Source organism: Tachyglossus aculeatus, chromosome 6, assembly GCF_015852505.1.
Source record: "Tachyglossus aculeatus isolate mTacAcu1 chromosome 6, mTacAcu1.pri, whole genome shotgun sequence".
Taxonomy (NCBI): domain Eukaryota; kingdom Metazoa; phylum Chordata; class Mammalia; order Monotremata; family Tachyglossidae; genus Tachyglossus; species Tachyglossus aculeatus.
Genome location: NC_052071.1, coordinates 19160787 through 19185980, shown reverse-complemented (window position 1 = coordinate 19185980; position 25194 = coordinate 19160787). Strand labels below are relative to the sequence as shown.

General features: G+C 42.5%; 1 protein-coding gene across 2 annotated transcripts in view; it reads right to left on the bottom strand.

Annotated features, from left to right (window-relative positions):
* TENM1 (teneurin transmembrane protein 1) overlaps positions 1 to 25194 on the bottom strand; it is an 849492-nt gene that overhangs the window by 315392 nt on the left and 508906 nt on the right. For both annotated transcript variants that reach the window (XM_038747613.1, XM_038747612.1), the window contains exon 4: positions 17317 to 17557. In XM_038747613.1, the coding sequence (XP_038603541.1) occupies positions 17317 to 17557 (241 nt within the window). The remainder of the gene's footprint in view (positions 1 to 17316; positions 17558 to 25194) is intronic.

The following is a 25194-nucleotide window of genomic DNA, read 5'->3' as shown; positions in this document are numbered from 1 at the left end:
CCGACCCTTTATAAGATTTGTTTTCCATATAATGTCCTGCCACTATTGAGAAAGAAGCAGTGTGGCTTAGTGGAAAGAGCATGGATTTGGGATTCAGAGGTCAAGGGTTCTAATCCCAGCTCTGCGACTTGTCAGCTATGTGACTTTAGGCAAATCCTTTCATTGTGCCTCAGTTACCTCATCTGTGAAATGGGGATTAAAACTGTGAGCCCCCGTGGGACAACGTGATTACCTTGTATCTCCCCCAGTACTTAGAACAGTGCTTGGCACATTGTAAGCACTTAATAAATACCATTATTATTATTATTATTATTATTAAGAACTTCAGGTAACCCTCTAAATTGAATAAGGTGCTCAAAAATCCCAAGGTAAGTTTTAAACCAGAGGTTTGCTTTCATTCAGAGAAGCAGTGTGGTTCATTGGAAAGAGCACGGGCTTTGGAGTCAGAGGTCATGGGTTCAAATACCGACTCCGCCAACTGTCAGCTGCGTGACTTTGGGCAAGTCACTTCACTTCTCTGTGCCTCAGTTACCTCATCTGTAAAATGGGGATTAAGACTGTGAGCCCCCCGTGGGACAACCTCATCACCTTGTAACCTCCCCAGCGCTTAGAACAGTGCTTTGCACATAGTAAGCGCTTAATAAATGCCATTATTATTATTATTATTTAACATGAAATTTCTAGAGGGTTTATTTTTGATGCTTAATCCACACAGAATGATGATTTGAGAGCCACTGTAGAACAGAAGCAGATACCGAACCACTGGGTCTAGGATCTAGAACATCAAATACAGAACTAGCAATTTATCTGATCAATCAATGGGATTTATCGAGGTTTTATTGGGTGCACAACACTGCATTAAGCACTTGGGAGAGTACAACAGAAAGCCTTACTTTTATCCTTGAGAAGCAGCATGGCTCAGTGGAAAGAGCACGGGCATTTGAGTCAGAGGTCATGGGTTCAAATCCCGGCTCCGCTACTAGTCAGCTGTGAGACTTTGAGCAAGTCACTTCACTTCTTTGTGCCTCAGTTCCCTCATCTGTAAAATGGGGATTAAGACTGTGAGCCCCCCGTGGGGCAACCTGATAATAATAATAATAATGGCATTTATTAAGTGCTTACTATGTGCACAGCACTGTTCTAAGTGCTGGGGAGGTTACAAGGTGATCAGGTTGCCCCTCGTGGGGCTCACAGTCTTCATCCCCATTTGACAGATGAGGTCACTGAGGCACAGAGAAGTGAAGTGACTTGCCCAAAGTCACACAGCTGACAGTTGGCAGAGCCGGGATTTGAACCCATGACCTCTGACTCCAAAGCCCGGGCTCTTTCCACTGAGCCACGCTGCTTTTCTAATCTTCTGATCACCTTGTAACATCCCCAGCACTTAGAACAGTGTTTTTGTACATAGTAAGTGCTTAATAAATGCCATTATTATTTTGTTATTATTATCCTTCAGCTGAACTCTCTGCTGGTGGTCAAGGCAGCTTTTGTTCCTAAGAGAATCTGTCCTTATCCTAACCGCTTTACTTTTTACCTGCTACCTGCTATCTGTTGGGAATTACCAGTGGAAAAGAATATTGGTTTGTTGGGGGTTTTTTCCCCCCTCTTGCAGAGGCACATATTTTTCTCATTGTGTTGAGTCAGTTCCTCCTGTTTTAGTAAGCAGTTGGGAGGCATCTGTGGTAATAAGGTTGCAAACAAACAGCTCCATTACTCAGCTGGCATTATCAACTGGATGGGACCTTTGTTTGCTTGGACCCTCCCAGGGCGGCAGTGGGATAAAGAAATGGGGCCTTGAATGGTTGAAAAGTCTGAATCGCAACCTGTCAAACTGGGTGGACATACTGACATCCGAGAGGACGGTCTGTCACCGTCAAGGATGGCAAAATGAGAAGGAAGGATAAATTCAATGAGAAATCAATTTTCTCAATCATATTTATTGAGTGCTTATTATGCACAGAGCTCTGCACTAAGCACTCGGGAGGCAGCTTGGCATAGTGGATAGAGCACAGGCCTGGGTGTCAGAAGGTCATGGGTTCTAAACCCACTCTGCCACTGGTCTGCTGTGTGACCTTGGGCAAGTCACTTAACTTCTCTCTGCCTCAGTTACCTCATCTGTGAGAGGACTGAGACTGCGAGCCCCTCGTGGGACAGGGACTTTGTCCAACTTGATTTGCTAGCAGCGTGGCTCAGTGGAAAGAGCACGGGCTTGGGAGTCAGAGGTCATGGGTTCAAATCCCGCCTCTGCCACTTGTCAGCTGTGTGACTTTGGGCAACTCACTTAACATCTCTGTGCCTCAGTTACCTCACCTGTAAAATGGGGATGAAGACTGTGAGCCCCACATGGGACAACCTGATCACCTTGTATCCTCCCCAGTGCTTAGAACAGACAGCGCTTAGAACAGTGGTTTGCACATAGTAAGTGCTTAACAAATGCCATCATTATTATTATTAATACTATTGTAACCACCCCAGTGCTTAGTATGGTGCCTGGCACATAGTAAGCACTTAACAAATACCATAGTTATTATTATTACAATAGAACAATACAAGAGAGTTGGTTGGCCCGTTTCCTTCCCACAAAGAGCTGACAGTCTAAGTCCACCATCAAGTTTTTGATATAATCAATTCAAATTGTCAGTGGCGCTGGCCTGGAAGAAGAACCCATGGAAGCCAATGGCTTGGTCGGGGGAAGGGTCTATGACCCATTCCCAAACCAGCTCCCTTCAGAACTGCGGGACACTGTGTCCTCAAAGTTTCATTTCCCACCTAGGAGGCTAGAGCACAGGCCTGGGATTCAGAAGGACCTGGATTCTAATCCTAGATCTGCCACTTGTCTGCTGTGTGACCTTGGACAAGTCACTTCACTTCTCTGTACCTCAGTTACCTCACCCGTAAAATGGGAATTAAGGCTGTGAGCTCCAGGTGGGACAGGGACTGTGTCCAACAGTGCTCAGCACTTAGTAAGCGCTTAACAAATACTATTATAATTATTATTTTCATCTTGCCTCTACCCTAGCACCTAGTACAGTGCCTGGCAAATAGTAAGTGCTTAACAAATACAACAATTTTCACTTATTACTATTTTTAGGTATGGTTAGAAACACATAGCCCTGCGACCCCTTAAAACTGGGGCTCTTGGGGTTTTGTCGCTAAACCCCTGGACTAGCCTCCCTTAAGTGCTGCAGAGACACCACGCAGCAGAAACCTACCTTCACAACCTTTCCAGTGCTGGAAAGACTAGGGACAATTTGCCTGGAGTGGTGGTGTGGTATAGGAAGGTGGAATCTCTAAACTTCTCACATCCAAAAACTGTATCCTTTGCGGCCCAAATTGCACTCTTAGGAGAGTACAGTATAACACTAAACAGACACAATCCCTGCCCAAAGTAAGTTTATAGTATAAGGAACTGTAAACAAATCCTGCAAAGTAGGAATCCAAGGGAAAAATCCAATTTAACTTTGACTAAGCCCCTGTTTGTGTTATTTGTGGAGGTTAGGGAAAAGGATAGATGACTAACTGGATATCTAGCTGCCTCTTCAACATGGGAAGGGGTCATATTGGAAGCCCATGTTTTTGAGCAGGCAACTGGTAAATGTGAGCGTCTGAACTTCAGAGTGATTGTTCACACACTGGAGAAATATAGGAGAAAATACATTCAACAAGCTTATTTTAGAAAATTAAAGGAAAATTAACTTCCCAACTCATCCTCTGGAAAATAGCTTCCTAGTATATTCAAATTAATTTCATTTTTAGGAAAGTGTAACCCAAGAGCCATACTCTAGAAGATAAAATATGGCATTGCAAAGAGCCATCCCCTCAACTACATGTCATTTTCAAATTAAACTTGCTTATTAACAATTCTGTAACAGAGACCTTAGGGAAAAAGAAAATAAGGGTGGGATGGTAATATATGAGACTGTGGGTATGACATAGACAATCAATAGCTGAAACAGTGCTCTGCACATAGTAAGCGCTCAATAAATACGATTGATTGAAACGGCCCTCTTTGCTGAGTCAAATTCAATTAAGCCACAGTAAAACGTTTACATGAAGAAGGGAAGCTTAAAACAAGACACACCCGTTTAAAGACACACAAGTTGAACATATTTTACTGACAATTTGGGCTGATCTTGGAAATGTCTCCATTAAAATATTTGCTTATGTCCCTTCTAGGAATACAAAATAAGTCTCCTCTTTTAAATAGGTCCTCTGCTTCGACTCATTTACCTAGAAATTCCTTTTCGGCTTCACTGAATGTCCACTTGGAGACTTTGGCTTGAAATGCCAAGCAAGAAAGACTTTATTTATGGCATCCATTATAGTTAAAAATCTCAAGAAATAGATGTGGGGTCCGGATTAATACATTGTTGGGAGGGAAGGAGGAGAGAGAAGCCCCTCAGAACTTCTCTCCTTCAGGAAGCCGAATAAAGGTTCTTTGCCATTACTTGCTAGTTCACGGGACGTGAATTATCTTCCGAATCGGCAGTTGCAGTAATAATGACGGCATTTGTTAAGTGCTTACTAAGCGCTGGGGAGGACACAATGTGGTCAAGTTGTCCCACGTGGTGCTCACAGTCTTAATCTCTATTTTACAGATGAGATAACTGAGGCACAGAGAAGTTAAGTGACTTGCCCAAAGTCACACAGCTAAGTGGTGGAGCCAGGATTTGAACCCATGACCTCTGACTCCCAAGCCTGTGCTCTTTCCGTTGAGCCTCGCTGCTTCTCTAGTACAGTGGGATCCTGTTAGTCAGTCAATGGTACTTATGGAGTACTTACTCTGTGTATACTACTGTATAAAGCCCATGGGAGAATACACCCCCAATGCCCTCCGCTAGCATCCTCCCATTGCCTGCCACCCCCCCCATGTGATACACTGAACTCGTGGCATCCTCCTCTACCGGTCCTCCATGTTGCCTCCCTGGGACCTCACACCTTTTCTCCTCCACATCAGTGAGGAAACTTCGATCCAAACCCCTTCCACCACTCTGGTGGGACAGAAAAAACAGCTGCGGCCTAGCGCCGTCTCCACAGAACCTCGGGAAGCCCACGGCAGCTACTGCTACAACGAATGTGACTCTGGACTCTGAGCCTCGAAGGAGCCTGAATTTCTCCTCTTCCTGCTCTAGTGTCCTACGGGTCTTTGACTTTGCCCTCATGTCATCTTCGTGCTTTGTTTCACCTCTTCTTATGTGAGGGTCACCAGTCCTTTCTCCCCCTTCGTATTTTTAGATTGTGCCAAGGGGCATGGACTGTGTTTAATTCCCCACTGGGTATTCTCTCTGAGCTTAGTACAGTGCCCTGCACACAATAAGCCCTTAATAAATACTATTACTAGTACTAGTTACTGCAGGACTAGCACTGTACTAAGCGCTTAGTATTTTAAGAGTGATTGAGACACAGTAAACTCTTAAAATACTAAGCGCTTAGTACAGTGCTCTGCACACAGTAAGCGCTCAATAAATACGATTGATGATGATGTAGGAGGAGGGCAAGGTGTAGAGAGGGGTGTGTTACTCTCAGTATTGTGGCTGGTCCCTCTTTTAGACTGTGAGCCCACTGTTGGGTAGGGACTGTCTCTATATGTTGCCAACTTGTACATCCCAAGCGCTTAGTACAGTGCTCTGCACACAGTAAGCGCTCAATAAATGCGATTGATTGATTACTACTGCGGCTACCACTGCAATGCACTTTCCCACTCTGGCACTTCCGGGTTTGCTAAATTAGAGAAGGAAAGAAAATTAGGAGAAGAAATCACCAAGGAAATACTAAAGAGAAAGCAGAGAGGTTAAGATGATACAAATAACTAACACTTCTAGAAGCAGTCTGGCCTAGGGGAAAGAACATAGGCCTAGGGGTCAGAAGACCTGGGTTCTAATCCCAACTCTGCACATTACTTCCTGTGTCACCAAAGGCAAGTCAATTAACTTCTCTGCACCCATTTCCTCATTCGTAAGCTGGTCTCCCTCTTAGAATGTGAACCCTTCATTCATTCACTCAGTCATATTTATTGAGCGCTTACTGTGTGCAGAGCACTGTACTAAGCGCTTGGGAAGTACAAGTCGGCAACATATAGAGACGGTCCTTACAGGGACTGTGTCCAACCTGAATACCTTGTACGTACCCCAGTGCTTAGTACAGTGTTTGGCATGTAGTAAGCATTTATTAAACAGCATAATATCATTATTATTATTACAATTACTATTATTATTAAGGTGGTTAAACTTAGGTCAGACTCGTTTTTGTGATATTCTTGAAGAGAAGCAGCATGGCTCAGTGGAAAGAGCCCGGGCTTGGGAGTCAGAGGTCATGGGTTCTAATCCTGGCTCTGCCACTTGTCTGCTCTGTGACTTTGGGCAAGTCACTTCACTTCTCTGTGCCTCAGTTACCTCATCTGGAAAATGGGGATTAAGACTGTGAGCCTCATGTGGGACAACCTGATTACCTCGTATCTACCCAGTGCTTAGAACAGTGCTTGGAATTTAAGTGCTTACTTAAATACCAAAATTATTATTATTATTATTATTATTATTGTTACTGGAAAAAGCATGAGCCTGAGAGTCAGAGGACCTGGGTTCTAATCCTCATTCTGCCACTCACCTGCTGTGTGATCTTAGGCAAGTAGCGACTTCTTTGTGCCTCAGTTTCCTCAGCTGTAAACTGGGGATTCAATACATGTTCTCCCTCCTACTTAGACAGGGAGCCCCATGTGCTATAGGGACTGTCTCCAACCTGATAAATTTTTATCTACTCCAGCACCTAGAACAGCTTTGACACAGAGCAAGTGCTTAACAGATACCATAATACCTTTCTTTCATTCATTCAATCATATTTATTGAGTGCTTACTATGTGCAGAGCACTGTACTAAGCACTTGGGAAGTACAAATCAGCAAGATATAGAGACGGTCCCTACCCAAGAATGGGCTCACATTCTAGAAGGGGGAGAACCTTAATACCTTAAGAGTACAGGCTAAAACTGGGAGGATCTCTGCGAAATTCAGTCTAATCCCAGGTCTTTCTAAATTCAGAACCCATCCCAAAACAATAGTTAGATAAATGAGAAGTAGTGTGATCTAATGGATAGATCACGGGCCTGTGAGTCAGAAGGATCTGGGTTCTAATTCTGACTTCACCACTTGTCTGGCTGTGTGACCTTGGGTAAGTCACTTCACTGCTCTGTTACCTCATCTGTAAAATGGGGATTAAGATTGTGAGCCCCATGTGGGGCAAGGACTGTGTCCAACCTGATTATCTTGAATCTACCTCAGCACTTAGTTCAGTGGCTGGCGCATAGTAAGTGCTTGACAAATACCATTTGAGAAAAATGGTGGCTTTGTAAATTTGGGGCTGCTCTGGAAAGACTCTAGTTTTTGGGATATCCTCCCAGGCAGGGCTGGCTTTCTGGGACTGAATCAGACCTTCTTGGACCCCTCTAGGAGACCTCCTGGTTTCCTTCAAAGTTGGCTCTCACATTAATAATAATAATAATAATGGCATTTGTTAAGCGCTTACTATGTGCAAAGCACTGTTCTAAGCGCTGGGGAGGTTACAAGGTGATCAGGTTGTCCTACGGTCTTAATCCCCATTTTCCAGATGAGGTAACTGAGGCACAGAGAAGTTGTGACTTGCCCAAAGTCACACAGCTGACAATTGGCAGAGCTGGGATTTGAACCCACGACCTCTGACTCCAAAGCCCGGGCTCTTTCCACTGAGCCACACTGCTTCCCAAGAAGTTAGTTCAACCAAGTTGCTACTTGAAATAAGTAAAGAGGCTGGTACTGTCAAATATCATTCCATTTCCTATCTGTTGCTTTCACATTGCTTCAATTTTTGTTCTTTTTCTCAAATCAGTATTTGTTCATTTAACATCCACTCTAGAATTTGTGCGATTGAATAAAATATAGCACTCTAAACACTGCTAATATTTTGGTTCGTCATACTTTAGCTACAGTACATTAAAGGCACTTTTTTATCATCTCAGTATGTTAAGAATATTTTTAGGACTAAAGTACTCTCTCTCGTGGAAATGGGAAATTCTCTTCATTTATCATTTGGGAAGGCTGAAAAGCTTGGTTGATTCCTGTTCATCTATAGTAAACAGAATTTACTGGTCATAGATTAGTTTTGCAAAGTCTTTTCCTGTCTGGAAAAAAAATCTCTAAATCTGTGGCTGGAGATAGATTTTTGCTTACCCTGCTGCTGTTAAAAGATCAGCATGAGATATTGTTGCAACTAAGCACAGAACATGTGCATTCTGGGTTTTTTTTCTCCTTATTACAAGAAGGCAAAATTATGACATTAAATCTACTTTTCCATTGCAAATGTTAAAGGAAAAAAATGTATTAAGAGTTTAGGAAGAATGTTGTAAGACAAACAAATACACTACCTTTGGCGAATTTGAGTTTCACTGCTACGTTTTCAAATATATAATCTCCTGTATCAGCCATCATTTCTATTAATAAATATTAATGCCAAATGGCTTCAGCTCCCAGAGCCATATATAAGGCTTAGAAAACTGGTACAAGTGCTCGTCTTAGAGATGTAATTTCCCGCTTCATTTCTTGCCAACCCCATATCTTCCAACAGGCCCTGCAGTCTTCCGGAAAATAGCCATGTAGACGTGACTTAATGGTCACATTGGCCATAGGCCAGTCACAACGGCAACTTTTATATGAAGCCCTTCTGTTAGAAGATGCTAGGAATCAGTGAAGAAAAGCACCACACACACATCAAAAGTAGGATGCAATTCTTCTGCAAAATTTCAGGTCTGCCTCTCCCTGAGTAGGAACTTTCAAGTTGTATTTCTAGACCCCAGAAATTCTTATATGTATACCATTCCATTCATTGTTTTAGTTCATAGGGATTGGTAGTCAGCCATTAGAAAAGATCATGCACCTGAGAGAAGGCCAGCAAATTAATCTGAGTCTAAATCAGATGTGTGGCAAAGAGCAATGACGATGACAACCCAGAAGAAATTCAGTACTGATGACACCTCCAATGGAAGAATCTTTAAGTAGCGGAAGGGGCCTCAGTGGATCTTTGACATTATTCTAGATTCTTCTCTCTCACTCAACCCACATACCCAATCTGTCAATGAATCTGGTCATTCCTACCTTCACGGAATTTCTGAAATCTGACCTTTCCTCTCCATCCAAACTGCTACCACACTGATCCAAGCACCAAATCCCACCTCAACTATACATCAGCCTCCTTGTTGACCTCCCTGCCTCCTATCTCTCTCCACTCAGTCCATATTTTACTCTGCTGCCAAGATGATTTTTCCAGTAAAATCTCAGTCCATAGCCCCACGCTCAGGAACCTCCAGTGGTACCCATCCACTTCTACATCAAACAAAAACTCATTGGCTTTCAGGCAATAAATCGATGAATGGTATGTACTAAGTGCTAAGCAACACTAAGCAACTGGTGGAGTACAATACAGTTCAGTTGGTAGATACATTCCTTGCTCACATTCCTAAACCTTTATTGTTCAATCCTCATTCAAATAGGAATTTGTTTCACCTAAAAAAGGGATAATTTTTTGGGGGGGAGTTTGGAGGGTAGATGGGGAGTTCCAACCATACAACAATGACCAAGGGCTTTTAGGACAATGGTCCAAGATGGTGAAGCGATCAGGACTGGGAAAAAAAAAAGACATAATGGGGGAAAGAGAATGATTGAAAGACAGATGCACAGAAGAGATACACTCATAGAAAGCAGAGAAGGAAGAAATGAAAAACAACTTCCTTTTCAGATCTCCTGTCTTCTGTCCTTCATTCCTTCCTTTCATGCCACCTCTTGCATGCTGTGTGACTTTGGGCAAGCTACTTAACCTCACTGTACCTTAGTTTCCTCATCTGTAAAATGAGGATTAAGCCCCTGTTCTCCTTTCCCCTTCAGCCTGTGAATTCCATGTGTGACAGGGACTTTGACCTGACTTATCTTACATCTGCTCCAATGCTTGGCACTTAGTTCTGTCCCAACAGAACTCCTTATCTTCCCACCCAAACCCTGTCCTCCCCATGACTTTACCATGACCGTAGAAAGCACTACCATCCTTCCTGTCTCACAAGTGTGTAACCTTGGGTTTATCCTCGACTCCTCTCTCTCATTCAACCCACATATTCAACCCATCACCAAATCCTGTCAGTCCCACCTTCGCAATACCGCTAAAATCCGCCCTTTCCTCTCCATCCAAACTGCTAATACACTCATCCTATCCCATCTGGACTTGGCACATAGTAAGCGCTTAACAAATACCATCATTATTTTTACTCTATCAGCCTCCTTGCTGACTTCCCAGCCTCCTGTCTCTCTCCACTCCAGTCCATACTTCACTCAGCTTCCCGGATCGTTTTTCTACAAAAATGTTCAGGACATGCTTCCCCAGTCCTCAAGAAACTCCAGTGGTTGCCAATCCACCCCTGCATCAAACAGAAACTCCTCACCATTGGCTTTAAGGCACTCCATCACCTTGCCCCCTCCTACCTTACTCACTACTCTCCTATTACAACCTAGTCCTCACACTTCACTTCTCTAATGCTAACCTTCTCACCGTTCCATCTGAACTATCTCACCACCGACCCCTTACCCAGGTCCTGGAATGCCCTCCCTTCTCAAATCCAACAGACTATGACTCTCCATTCCTTCAAAACCTTATTGATGGCACATCTCCACCAAGAGATCTTTCCTAAGCCCGCACTTTTCTCTCCCTTCTGCATCACTTTGACTCACTCCCTTTGTTTTTCCCTCCTCCCAGTGCCACAGTACTTATATACATATCTGTAATTTATTTATATTAATGTCTCTCTCCCCTGCTCTAGACAGGAAGCTCGTTGTGGGCAAGGAATATTTCTGTTTATTGTTGTATTGTACTCTCCCAAGCACTTAGTACAGAGCTCTGCACACCTAAGTGCTCAGTAAATGGTTGAATAAATAGTAAGAACTTTGCAGCTATTACTACCCAATCAATCAACTGTATTTATTCAGAACTTACTGCTCCTCTTACTGGCAGCTTGTTTGGAATCCTACAGCTTCATCGTTGTTCTTACAGATACACTTCTCCGTCGTGTCCTGCAGATATGCTCTCAATCAGTCAATCAGATTCACAAGTACTAAGTGTTTGTGAGAGTACAATGCAATAGAACGAGCAGACACGTTCCCTGTCCACAATGAGCTCACGAGCTCATTTCTCAGAGTTTTTTTAGCCTTAGCTGGAGGGGGAGTTATTTAGACTTTTCTCCCCTCCCTCTCTTTCTCTCATTTTTCTGAGTTTGGATGCTTGAAAGCAGAAGCTTGTTTATGGTCCAGTCCAGGAGGCTCTCGCACTGGGCATGACTGCCTGAGGAAGTCTAGACTGTAAGCTCATCTTCTATACTGTAAGCTCACTGTAGGCAGGGAACCCATCTGTTTGTGATTACTGTACCCTTTCAAGTGCTTAGTAGAGTGCTCTGCATACAGTGCAGTCAATAAATATGACTGACAATGAATCAAGGGAGGGAAGAGGTAACTGGTCAAAGCCATAAAAGGCCAGATCTGCAGACAACACATGCTCAGCAGCTGGACCCCGCGGACATCCGGCTCGGCCACTTGTCTGCTGTGTGACCTTGGATGAGCCTTTTCACTTCTCTGTGACTCAGTTGCCTAATCTGTCAAATGGGGATTAAGATTGCAAGCTCCATGTGGGACAGGGACTGTGACAAATCCAATTTATCTGTATTCACACTGGCAGTGAAAACAGTGGCTGGCACACAGTAAGCACTTAAATGCCACAGTTATTATTATTATTATTATTATTATTATTATTATTATTATTATTATTATTATAACTTGGGTCCTCATGGGGAAGAATGGAAATCAAGTCGCTTGGATTGGAACAAGCTTGCTGTTTGGGTCTTTCCTACACTACATCTCTATGGTCATCTCTGGATCTTTTGAAAGTAAAGCCAGTTAGTAAAAAATTATTCTCCCAAATATAGTTTTGAGGCCAAAGACTTTATACAGAAAACTAAATGGATATTTCAAAAATAAAAAAGACCCCAGCAAAATCAAATATATATAGGAACATATTTTAGCTCAGTAATTTGAATCTTGAAATTTTTTGAATTTTTTGCCTGAAGTCTGGCTATTTGCATTAACAAAAAACTCCCCAAAACAACACACAAAAAACAGAAAAGGAATTGGTATATCCCCTGATACCTAGCCTGACATTTAATCTAATAGATTTTTCAAGCAAATGATACACTACCCACACTCTTGCTTCTATAATCTGCATTAATCAGTCCTTCCTTTCAGGTCAAATTTCCACATTCCAGACAAAAAGTTTAGCAGAGTTGACACTAATATAATAGCCAGTGCTTGTAGGATTGTGTAATCATCCCCATTAATTTAATACAAGTAGTAAATATCCCCCCGTCACCCACGGTAAAAGGAGAATGAGTATTTCATATGGGTCAACCATTTTCATCCTGGTGAGAACACCCAGAATCAAAACAATAACATATACCATAGGTGTAAGGTTAGGGTAGAATTTAATTTGGAATATTAACACTCCATGAGGTGTTTATTCTTTCAGGGAAATAGGACTGTCTGAACATTTCCTGACCTTCCTTCCAAGAAGATGATTCAGATAAACTGCTTGGGAGTTGAGCTATGGTATTAGTCTCCTCTTTACCATGATCCATTCTTCTTTGCTCACTGGTGCTCCTGGATGGGCTTAATAAGCGCTTAACGCAGTGCTCGGCACACAGTAAGCACTCAATAAATATGACTGAATGAATAATAAACTTCACACTATACTGCATGCTTGTAATGGATCCCAAAGCATATGGTTCAAACCTGATTTCCAAACCTACAACATAATAATAATAATTATGGTATTTGTTGAGCACTTACTATGTGCCAGACACTGTATTAAGCGCAAGGGTGGATACAAACAAATCGGGTTGGGCACAGTCGCTGTCCCAGTTGGGGTTCACCGTCTCAATTCCCATTTTACAGATGAGGTAACTGAGGCACAGAGAAATGAAGTGACTTGCCGAAGCAGATGAGGAATAGAGCCAGGATTATAACCCATGACCTTCCTCCATCCACTACACCATGCTGCTTCCCCTACTGGGTTACAGAGAAGCAGCGTGGCTCAGTGGAAAGAGCCCGGGCTTTGGAGTCAGAGGTTATGGGTTCAAATCCTGGCTCTGCCAACTGTCAGCTGTGTGACTTTGGGCAAGTCACTTAACTTCTCTGGGCCTCAGTTACTTTGTCTGTAAAATGGGGATGAAGACTGTGAGCCCCATGTGGGACAACCTGAGCACCTTGTAACCTCCCCGGCACTTAGAACAGTGCTTTGCACATAGTAAGCGCTTAACAAATACCATCATTATTATTATTATTATTTAAAATGTTTAATTGATGGTGCAAAGGGAGAAATGTGGCATGCCTTTGTGGATAGAGCACATGGACTCGGAGTAAGAGTTCTAATCTCGCCTCTGCCACTTGTTGGCTGTGTGACCCTGAGCAAGTTACTTAACTTATCTGTGCCTCAGTTACCTCACCTGCAAAATGAAGAATAAGACTGTGACCCATGTGGGACAGGGACAGTGTCAGACCTAATGAGTTTGTATGTACCCCAGCGCTTGGAATAATGCTTGGCACCTAGAAAGGGCTTAACAAGTACCATACTTCAATTCAAGGGGAAAATATAAATGGAAATCTGCCTGGGCTTTCAATGAGCTGAAGTCTCCCTTTCCATCTCTAGGGTGTTTCCACATGTATTCCAGAAGTGGAGCAGGTACAGACACCCCTATTGAATTTTTGTCCTAGTCAGGTGTACTTACAATTGCAGTAGAGAATCACTGGCTGGCAACAGGCCATAAAGAAGGCCTCATAAACAGGCCATGAGAAGCAGCGTGGCTCACTGGAATGAGCCCGGGCTTTGGAGTCAGAGGTCATGGGTTCAAATCCGCCAACTGTCAGCTGTGTGACTTTGGGCAAGTCACTTAACTTCTCTGTGCCTCAGTTACCTCATCTGTAAAATGGGGGTTAAGACTGTGAGCCCCCCAGGGGGCAACCTGATCACCTTGTAAACTCCCCAGTGCTTAGAACAGTGCTTTGCACATAGTAAGCGCTTAATAAATGCCATTATTATTATTATTATTATAAAGAAGCTTCAATGAGGACCTGTCTGAAATGGATCCCAAGAGCTTCCTCCCTGGAAGACTTGCAGGAAGCATCTACCTACCATGTGGCCCCCGAGGACATGTCATCATGCAACTTGTATAGATCTGCATACATCTGTGATTTATGTATCTATTTATATTAATGCCTGTCTCCCTCTCTTGACTGAGTTTGTTGTGGGCAGGAATGTGTCTATTTGTTGTTATAACTGTACTCTCCCAAGCACTTAGTACAGTGCTTTGCACAGTAAGCATGGAATAAATATGATTGAATGAATGAATGAACAAACTTCGGTTTACAGAAATGCTTGGATAGAAGAGTGGAGACATTTCTGCAAGCCTGTCAAGAAGACACAGTTCTGTCCTCCCTCACTTCTTTCTGCAGTGGGAGGAATGGGAATGATGAAGATAAATTTAGCTAAAAGAATTCGGGCTGATGACTCCCGGTTCAGTCAATCCATCATATTTATTGAACACTTACTGCGTGCAGAGTACTGTACTAAGCACCTAGGAAAGTACAACATAACAGAGTTGGCAGGCATATTCCACTGCCCACAATGAGCTCAGAGGACTATCTGTGCCATCTCACCAGCCTGGACCTCCCACCTCCTCTGCAATTCTGCATTCCCTCATGCCTTTAGGACATCTCACAGATGTCCTCCTCCTAGTAACTAAACCACACCATTTCTGAAACTTAATTCTTGATCTTCCTTTCCAAATCCACTCCTTTCTCTAACTTCTCCAATACCAGCATTCTCCCTGACTCCAGTACCCCCAGGCTTGGTATTATCTCTGTTTCCTAACTCTCTTTCAGCTTTCACATCATCATCACATTCACCCCATCTTCACAGCCCTCCAGAAATCTCAGCTCCTCTAGGTGGTCTTTCCCAATTAATTTATCTTCCCCACACTTTATATGCCCACCACTACCATCTCAACATTTCTTTGCCAACCTTGCACGTGCATTCCCAGAATCACCTTCAGCATTCTTGTACCAATCAGCTAACATATTCGACTATTTAAGCCCTTATAGCCATCCATATAGCTATCCTTCCATTCCCTTCTTTCTCCTATCTCCAATTTATTTTGTGCCTGTCTTTCCCATTAGATTTTAATCTCCTTAGGGGTGGGGGAACTGTGTGTCTTCTCACTGTATTTTATTCTCCCAAGAACTTAATACACCGCTCTGCACACGACAAGCACTCAATATGTACTGCTGATTGATGGTTAAAAAGCACTTTGGTGGATAGTTGATTTTCCACTAACAAATGATAAGCCTCTTGATTTAACCATTAAGCCATGTCAAGCATGAGAACGAAAAGTAACTTATGTGGCTGGGCTCTCTTCAGACATCTAGATGTGAACTGGAGAAAACTGAACATATAGAATTTTCCTGAACCAAGGGCCAGATCATGTGATTTGTTTCTGAGGGGGCAGCAAGGGGTGAAGACAAGCGATAGGGTGCCACAGAGACCCTGACACATACCGAATTTAGAGATGTGTGTGACACTGTGCACATTACTCGGTAAACTGCAGTAATGTCGTATGAATCGTTTTGTGGGTTCCAGGAAATGTTTCTTGAGGGGGTTCTCTGACCTCCCAACTTATGGGAAGCAGCATGGTATGGTGGATAGAGCGGATGCATGGGAGACAGAAGGTCATGGGTTCTAATCCCGGCTCTGCCATTTGTCTGCCGTGTGACCCTGGATAAGTCACTTCACCGGTCCTCAGTTACCTCTTCTGCAAAATGGAGATTGAGACTGTGAGCCCCACATGGGACAGGGACTGTGTCCAACTTGATTTGTTTGTATCCATCCCAGTGCTTAGTACAGTGCCTGGCGCATACTAAATACTTAGCAAATACCACATTTATTATTATTATTATTATTCCAGAACCTTTTTATACACCGCCCAGATCTCTCTGAACGCAGGCTGCTTCTGAGATGAGAGATACAACAGTGGAGCCAAGACAGAGAGAAGCTGGGGATTTAAAATATCAGACATAAACACATCTGATGCCAAATATGTATTGGACAGGTGACTAGCTGAAAAACAGACGTTTTTGGTACAACTGGGTAAATGGCCACCCCAACATGTAAAAGGGCTGGGAGGAAGGAAAATGTAAACCAAAATGTCAACTTGCGGTTTGGTCCTTGGCCTGCTCCTATTGTTTAATATTTAGAGAGGTAAGATACATAAGTGGGTTTCTAAATATATATATATATACCCCCCCCATACACACATATAGATGTCCTGCGATATAAAGATGGAGAAACGTAGATGCCTCACAATTTCCACAACCATTCAAATACCAAAATTATTTCCTTCACTCTTTGCCACAGTCTAAAGCAGAAAACAAATTATGTAATTTTGTTGGATTCAATTAGAGGCTGGGAATTCAGACGGCCTGGGTTCTAATCCCAGCTCCGCGACCCACCTGCTGTGGGACCTTGTACCAGTCACTGAACTTCTCTGTGCCTCAAATCCTTCATCTGTAAAATGGGGATTCAATCCTACTCCCTCCTACTAAGACTATGAGCTCCATACGGGCAAGCACTGTAACCAACTTGGTTATCTTATAATAATAATAATAATAATAATAATAGATAGTATTTCATTCATTCAGTCGTATTTTTTGAGTGCTTACGGTGTGCACAGCACTGTATTAAATGGTTGGAAAGTACAATTTGGCAACAAATAGAGACAATCCCTACCCAACAATGGGCACGCATGTTAAGCGCTTACTCTGTGTCAAGCACTGTGCTAAGCAATGGGGTAGATACAAGCTAATAATCATATTGAATAATACTGATTATTTTGGTATTTGTTAAGCACTTTTTATGTCTCTGGCACTTTATTAAGCACTGGGGTAGAAAAAAGCCAATTGGGCTGGACACAGTCCCGGTCCCACATGGGGCTCACAGTCTTAATCCCCACTTGACAGATGAGGGAATTGAGGCCCAGAGAAGTGAAGTGACTTGACCAAGGTCACACAGCAGACAAGGGGCAGAAAGGGGATTAGAACTCAGGTACTTGTGATCACCAGGCCCATGCTTTGTCCACTAGACCACGGAACCCCAGCGCTTAGTAAAGCGCTTGATTCACAGTAAGCAGGGTGCAAACACCACAATTAGTTAGGTACCTTGTCTCCAATGGTATGTTGCTATTCAGGACCCAGGTGTTATGCAGATGGACAGAATCCTGTGTACTGGTCGGGGGCGTCGGAGCCGCCGGGCTGGGCTGGCTGCGAGTCGTCATGGATCTTCTCTGGAGGGAGTCGGTCGTTGATGTCGGCTTCCTGGCACACGTGCACGCGTGAGGCGGAGGGGGCGGAGGCGGGAGAGGTCTGAACGTGAACTGGTTATGTGGGCTCCCGGGCATGTCTGAAAGAGAGAGAAGGAAAGCATCACAAATGATTCCTGGACAAACACAACGGTCTATCCTGAAGCAGACTTCAGGGGGACGCAACCCACCCAGGGGGAGAGTTTCAATTTGGCTTCTCTGTGAAATGCCACCGTTGGCTCACAAGACGCACATGCAAGACTCCTACGAGATGGAAAACATTCGCAGTTGCATTTACATGGTAAATTCTTCAGCGCTGCACTTGCTAAAAGTAAATGAGGCGGACTCGTGCAATTTGTCATAGTTTCTGGTACTGAACAAATAAATCATAAACAAGACACTGAGTCACAGAACGGAAGCTATCCGATTCCATCGGTTGTAAATCCTACTTAGGAAAGTACTAGTGAAAGGAACAAATATGTTAGAGGGGAAAAGTCATTCTGCACTAAAAATGAAATCATAAGGCCTCTCCTGGCTTACCTCAGAAAAGAGATTGCTGCTTTATCACACAGAAGCAACTAGGTTCCGCAAAAGCAGCCGAATCTGCCTTACTGGTGACTGTCACAAGCTCCTCGCATAACCCTACCTCCTTCCCCACCCCACAGCATCTGTATATACGTTTGTACAGATTTATTACTCTATTTATTTTACTTGTACATATTTACTATTCTATTTGTTTTGTTAATGATGTGCATTTAGCTTTAATTCTATTTGTTCTGACGACTTGACACCTGTCCACATGGTTTGTTTTGTGGTCTGTCTCCCCCTTCAAGGCTGTGAGCCCATTGTTGGGTAGGGACCGTCTCTATATGCTGCCAACTTGTACTTCCCAAGCGCTTAGTACAGTGCTCTGCACACAGTAAGTGCTTGAGACAATTGAATAAATGAATGAATAGTTTGCGTAGGTGGATGAAGGGGTTTCATAAACTACTATGGACACTTGTATTTGTAGACACAGCATTCATTCAATTGTATTTATTGAGCGCTTGCTGTGTGCAGAGCACTGTACTAAGGGCTTAGGTCACAGTCCCAAATCTTTCCAAACTCTGTTACTTTAGCATCCAAAGGAGAGTTTTTCTGCACATTTACTCGAGTATCTGATGGGGACAATCATTTTCTGACTTTAAGACTTCCACTGCTACTTCTGTTGGCCATTTTTCACTTTTCCCGACAGGTACAAGTACAACCAGTGAGCTGCACTTTGGTCTCCCAGAAGCGACACAATTAAACCCTCTGAAAAGAAATGAAAATGATCACTGTGGCGGATCACCAAAGTCTCTTCCTTGAGGGGAATTTAAGGGTTGTCTAGTGATTCAATGTCACACCAGCCCACCCTGCAGAAACTTTGATATCTGCTGGAAAAAAAAGACCAGGGCTTTGTCACACGTTCCCACTGACCTATACTGCCAACCAGAAACATACTAGAGGATGTTAAACAAATGAAACAGCTGGTTTGGATTTAGGCACAGTTGTAAGTAACCATTCTTTCAGACTCAAACTGCTCCACTCTCCTTGACACTAAACATGATTTTTGAGGAAAGAGCTAATCCTCGGGGCCTATGTCACAGGACTAAAGGGCCCATAATAAGGATCAGACTTCTCCATCTGTGCTATGGGTCTAAATTGCCATTTCTAACTTCACATCTCTTGTGGTAATTATACTCTCCAGGGACCTAATAAGACTATTGTTTGTTCTGGCAGCTCTGTAGGAGTGTCATGTAATGGGTTGTTCTAAAATCATTAAAAAGGGGTCAAATGAGACAATTTCTATGTTTTCTTGTGCAGGCTTTTATGGGTATTTGTATTCACCTAACGGTTCTTTTCCTTCAACTTTACCAGGGCCTATGAAAACCAGATAGGGTGAGTTTTTGACTCATCTCCTTTCATTAGCAGTCATTCTAATTCACAGCCCACCCATCTTGGAACATAAAGAATTTCCACAGAGGAACTTTATTTGTTTACTTGTGTCTGTTTCCTTCAGTGGGCCTCTCTACAGGGAATTCTGCTGTATCACCTCCTAAATTCCACAAAATAGGGAAATTTTATATTACCCAATCCCAAAATACTCATTTCCATTGCAATCTTCATAATTATTATCAGTCCACTAGTCCACAATCCTTTTACAGGAATATTCACTGTTTGTCTATCAAAACAGTATGCTAATAACTGAGGGCTTACAAAGTATATCAGAAAAGTAACTCTAAACAGATGGGAAATGTTAATGGAGCCCAAGGATTTCTTCTTTTCATATTCTCTTTTACTTGAAGAGCATCCCAAAATGCTCTAGAACGGCTGTAAATAACGCAAGGGCTGAGTTATATAGTGAATTACAGCAGATGGAGGAAGGCATTAAAAGGAATAAGCAAGAGAGAAAGTTTTCAGCCGAGATTTGAAGAGTGACTCCATGAAAGATAAAGGTAGGCAGAGGGACCATTCTCTTCCTACGTTCTGTATAATGCAGTCTTTTTTTTTCTTGCACTCAGCAAATGTTGAAAATAATTCTAGTCATTCAAGATAAAACCTGTTTCAAGAAAGTGTTGTAAAATTCCAGTTCATCTCACTTTGACCTCAGGATAATCCACGTTTCCTATCCAGATTAACTAGTAGATTTTTCTGCATGTGCCAGTCTGGAATGGGACCAACAAGTGAGTTTTGGATTAGGGGGTCTGTTTGTCTGTTCCCCACTTCCCTGGCCTAGCTAATCTTGATTTCTCATCAGAAGAGAGCACAATACTACTGTTTTTACAATCATCCAGAAGTCTTCATCAACTAAAAATTGCGGTCGGTACTCCAGGAAAATCTAGCGCTGAATGGAAGTGTAACTACAATTAGGCATTTCTGTGTGTATATTGTTTTCTTTCAAATTTGAACTGTTGGGTTTTTTCAATAAATCAATTGTATTTACTGAGCACTTACTGTATGTGGGGAGCGCTGTACTAAGCGCTTGTGAAAGTACAATAAAACAGATTTGGTAGAACGTGTAGAGGGGGTCATTTTGTAGCATTGGATTGTGATACCGAGTTGAGTACATTTAGGGCTTAAGCACTTATTATTATTTTAATTATTATTATGATAATTGTTAAGCACTTATTATATGCCGTGCACTGTTCTAAGCACTGGGGTAGATACGAGGTAATCAGGTTGGATATAGTACCTGTCCCAAATAGGGCTCACGGTCTTAATCCCCATTTTGCAGATGAGGTAACAGGCACAGGGAAGGTAAGTGACTAGTCCGAGGTCACACATTAGACAGGTGGCAGAGATGGGATTAGAACTGTGCCAATACTCTTTCCACTATGCCATGATGCTTTTAATTCATATAGTATGCTTGGAAAGGAACCCAACTGGATTATGGGGCTCTCAGAGAGAGGTGGCAGATATGCTTTTGGGGGAGAGAGGGTAAACCTCTCAACTTTATAGCTTAAACATCTGGTGGGACAGCATCACTCAATATGTAGACTAGTTTCTCCTAGTAGTATGCTAATAATAATAATGATGACGGTATTTGTTAAGTGCTTCCTATATGTCAAGCACTGTTCTAAGAACTGGGCTAGACACAAACTAGTCGGGATGGACACTGTCCCTGTCCCACATGGAACTCACGGTCTTAAGTCCCATTTTACAAATGAGGTAACTGAGCACAGAGAAGTTAAGTGACTTGTCCAAGGTCACACATCAGACAAGTGGCAGAGCCGGGATTAGAACCTAGGTCCTTCTGATTCCCCGGCCACGCTCTATCCACTTGACCATGCATTTTTCCTTCTCTTAGTGAGGCAGAAAAATATGAATCATCTCTGTAAAAGCAAATCTTTGAATTTTATTAGGAGAAACTTTTCTTCTGAATAATCTACCCAGGTCTACATTACTTAAAAAGTTAAAATGCTTTAATAGGGATTCTAATTAATGGTCTTGTTTCCATTTTTTAAAGGTTCCTAAAGGGCTTATAAATGTCACATGTTCATAAGTTACTATTTTGCTAACTGAAACCCGCTAAACATTTTTGTGGCAAATTGGATAAAAACAGGGATTGCCTTGTTTTTTCCTTCTTTGCTTCTGATAGGTCCCAGAATACCATTTCCAATTCTTGCAGGCAGAATATTGCTGAAAGGAAGCAATAATGTCCTGGCAGTTGGAGCAGAAAACTAAGAGTTGAGAACTACATCTTCTAGGCTCAAATTGTGTGTTTCCACGTCCTGGTTTCTAAAGCAGTGAAACTGTACTTAACTATGTCCCTGGGCTGCTTTGAGAATACTGCAATTCTTGCCTGAAGAACTACTCTACTTTGAGAACAAAGTGTAAGAAAAAACCCAAGTAAAGCACGCCTGATGGCCAGAGAGTAATTACAATTAATAACGATGGTATTTGTTAAGTGCTTACTGTGTGCCAAGTGCTGGGGTAGATACAAGGTAATCAGGTTGTCCCATGTGGGACTCACAGTCTTAATCCCCATTTTACAGATGAGGGAACTGAGGCACAGAGAAGTTAAGTGACTTGCTCAAGGTCACACAGCAGACAAGTGGCAGAGACAGGATTAGAACCCATGACCTCTGACTCCCAAGCCCGTGCTCTGTCCATTAAGCCATGGTGCTTCCCTTAATAGGGTTTCTGTTCCTTTGTTTATCTTTGTGGCTACTTCCACATTTGTTAGCATTATTTTGGCTAAACTTGGTGCAGGAAAGAAACTTTCCCAAAACCGGGTGTTATTATACATCATAAGAGTTAGTTTCCAGAGACTGAGAATTCCATCCACTGAAGGACTCCTAAAATATACTGGTTTCACATCTTTCCACAATAGTTTACTTGTTGCCCTACAGGGTTATGAAGACAGGGTTATGGACCAGATTAACTTTCTGAAACTTTCTCCAGCAGCGAGTCCCTTCTTACCTATCTGTTCTGTTCCTCTCCAGTACTTCCACTTGCCTCATTCAATCATTCATTCAATCGTACTTATTAAGCGCTTACTGTGTGCAGAGCACTGTACTAAGCACTTGGGAAGTACAAGTCGGCAACATATAGAGACGGTCCCTTCCCAACAATGGGCTCACAGTCTAGAAGGAGGAGACAGACAACATAACAAAACATGTAGACAGGTGACAAAATCATTAGAATAAACAGAATTAAAGCTATATGCACAATCATTCCTCCATAATTCAACTCCTAACGCTTTCCCACTTGTGACCCGAGATTCAGGCCTTTCTTCATCCAGATTACCTTATTCTCTCAGTTTCATCAAACCACATTCTCTCCGCTCATCCTTCGTTTCTTGGCTTCCTTTCTTCCTTCGGTTGTTCTAACTTTTGACCTTTTCTCTGAGAATTTCCAATCGCCCTTCACCTTTCTCCCTTGGTCCCATTCCCCCGCCCCGGGCTACTCCTGCTTTACCTCTCATTTTTGGTTGCTACTTTTCTCTTTTCTGGTTTTCTCATATTTCCCATGTTACTTCTTAACCTTCCTCTTTTCTGATGTGATGTTTCTTTTTTAATGCTTCCTTTTTTCCTTCATGCCTTCAGCATCACCGCAACTGTAGCTGGATGGCACCATAAAAAAATGGAGCAGGAATAACAGCCCCTGCCACGTTTTCCCATGAAGAAAACTCTTGCAGAGAATAATCCAGAAAAGTCCATGCCCTTTCCAGTGAGGTGACTGTATAAAAAGGTTTTAATATGTTGTTTCAAAGTAGGGGTGGAGGATCACTTAGCTACGTAACAATTTTTTCAAGTCTTGTCGGACCACGCTTCTCCCACCTTTCTTGATGAAGAGGGCTGAGGGGAAGAGGTGGATTTAAACTGACAGAAGCAACTTCAACAGCTCTGAGACTGCCATGAATGCAGCCAGGGGCTCCTGCTTTGTTCAACCATTCAAGGGACCACTGCATTAATAATAATAATAATAATTGTGGTATTTGTTAACTGCTTACTATGTGCCAAACACTGCAGTAGATACAAAATAATCAGGTTCCAAAGTGGGCTCACACTCTGAGTAGGAGAGAACACAGCTATTGATCCCCCATTTTGCTGGTGAGGGAACTGAGGTAAAGAGAAGCTAATTCACTTTCATTAGGTCACGCAGCGGGTGTGTGGTGAACACAGGATTAGAACCAGGTCCTTTGGTTCCCAGGTCCGAGCTCTTTCCACTAGGCCACACTGCTTCCCATGCATGCACGGGCTGTTGTACTTAAGAGGCCTGGAGGTGGTTAGCAGCAGTCACTGGTTGGAATCAATCATATTTATTGAATGCTTTCTGTGTGCAGAGCACGGAGGTAAGCGCTTGGTAGCATAGAATGTAATGGAGTTGGTAGATACGTTCCCCTGCCTGCAATGAGCATATTGTCTAGAGGGGGAGAAAAACATTAATATAAATTACAGATATGTACATAAGTGCAGTGGAGATATTTGATCATAACCTCCACCACTATGGAGTGAATCACAGATCAGGTCAGATTCAGTCTGGGAGAGGTATTCTGTCAATCACCTCCCCACCCTGTTTTAAGCAAGTACACTCACAGCCTGGGATAAATCTAATCTATCTCCTCCCCCTCCTGGGAGAATTGCAACTAACCCGATGCCAGGCAGGTGAAAGAAAAAATTATGCCCAACACACTGAAAATTATTCTGCTATTCATTGCAAAGGAGGATCTGGGGCCCTATAAATATTCCTTTCTCAGCCTAGAGAATGTGGAATTAATGAGGCAAACCAAGAGACACAGGAAATGGACCAGTCCTTTTAACAAGTTGCAACAAAAGTAGTCATCACTAAATGTGATTTTCCTGTAAGTCTTGCTGCTCATGTTCTGTGTTGGTTGTATTTTATAATTTTATAGGACTAAAATTACACTCTCCAGTATTGGAGAAGCAGCACGGTCTAGAGAAAAATGCACAGGCCTCAGTGTCGGAGGACCTGGATTCTAATTCTGCAACACCACATTTCTGCTGTATGACCTTGGACAAGTCACTTCCTGTCTCAGTGCTTCAGTTACCTCATCTATAAAATGGGCATTTAGACTTTGAGCCTCACGTGGTGCATGGACTGTGTCCAACAGGCTTAGCTTGTATCTACTCCACAGCTCACTACAGTGCCTGGTGCGTAGTAAGGACTTAAATGCCATTTTAAAAAATTCTAGTTCCCAAGTCCATCAGATCATATATTTTAGTTTTAAATAGGGCACTATTTTGGGGCAATCTTCTATAAGCAATTTTCCAAGGAGAATGGCCCTTATATAGCTCCATTTAGCATTGCACTTTGACATTTTGGGGGACCATAGCGCTCTGTGGACAAAATCAACAATCAATAAAGTTAGATTTGACCACAGTTTTCTATTTTCATGGATGTTTTGAAAGCAATTCCATTATCCACTATGCAGCATAAAAGATGACACAGAAAATTTCACTCTTCTATCGTTTGCTGAAAATGACACTGTAGCCTCCACTGTTTATCACTGAAGTGTGCCAAAAAGAAAATAAAAAAGTAATGGCCCTTAAACATTTCATATTCAATTCATACTCAAACTTCAGTGCTATGGTGATATTTCAATTATTTTCAATTCCTGAGTTCATTGTTCATTTTCAAGCAGAGAGCTATGAATTAGTTGACAGTAATTGCTTAACGAATGAACTAATCACTGATATTCTGCAAATTAAGTTTTCCTAATGAAGGATCATTGCTAGAAAGCTATATTATA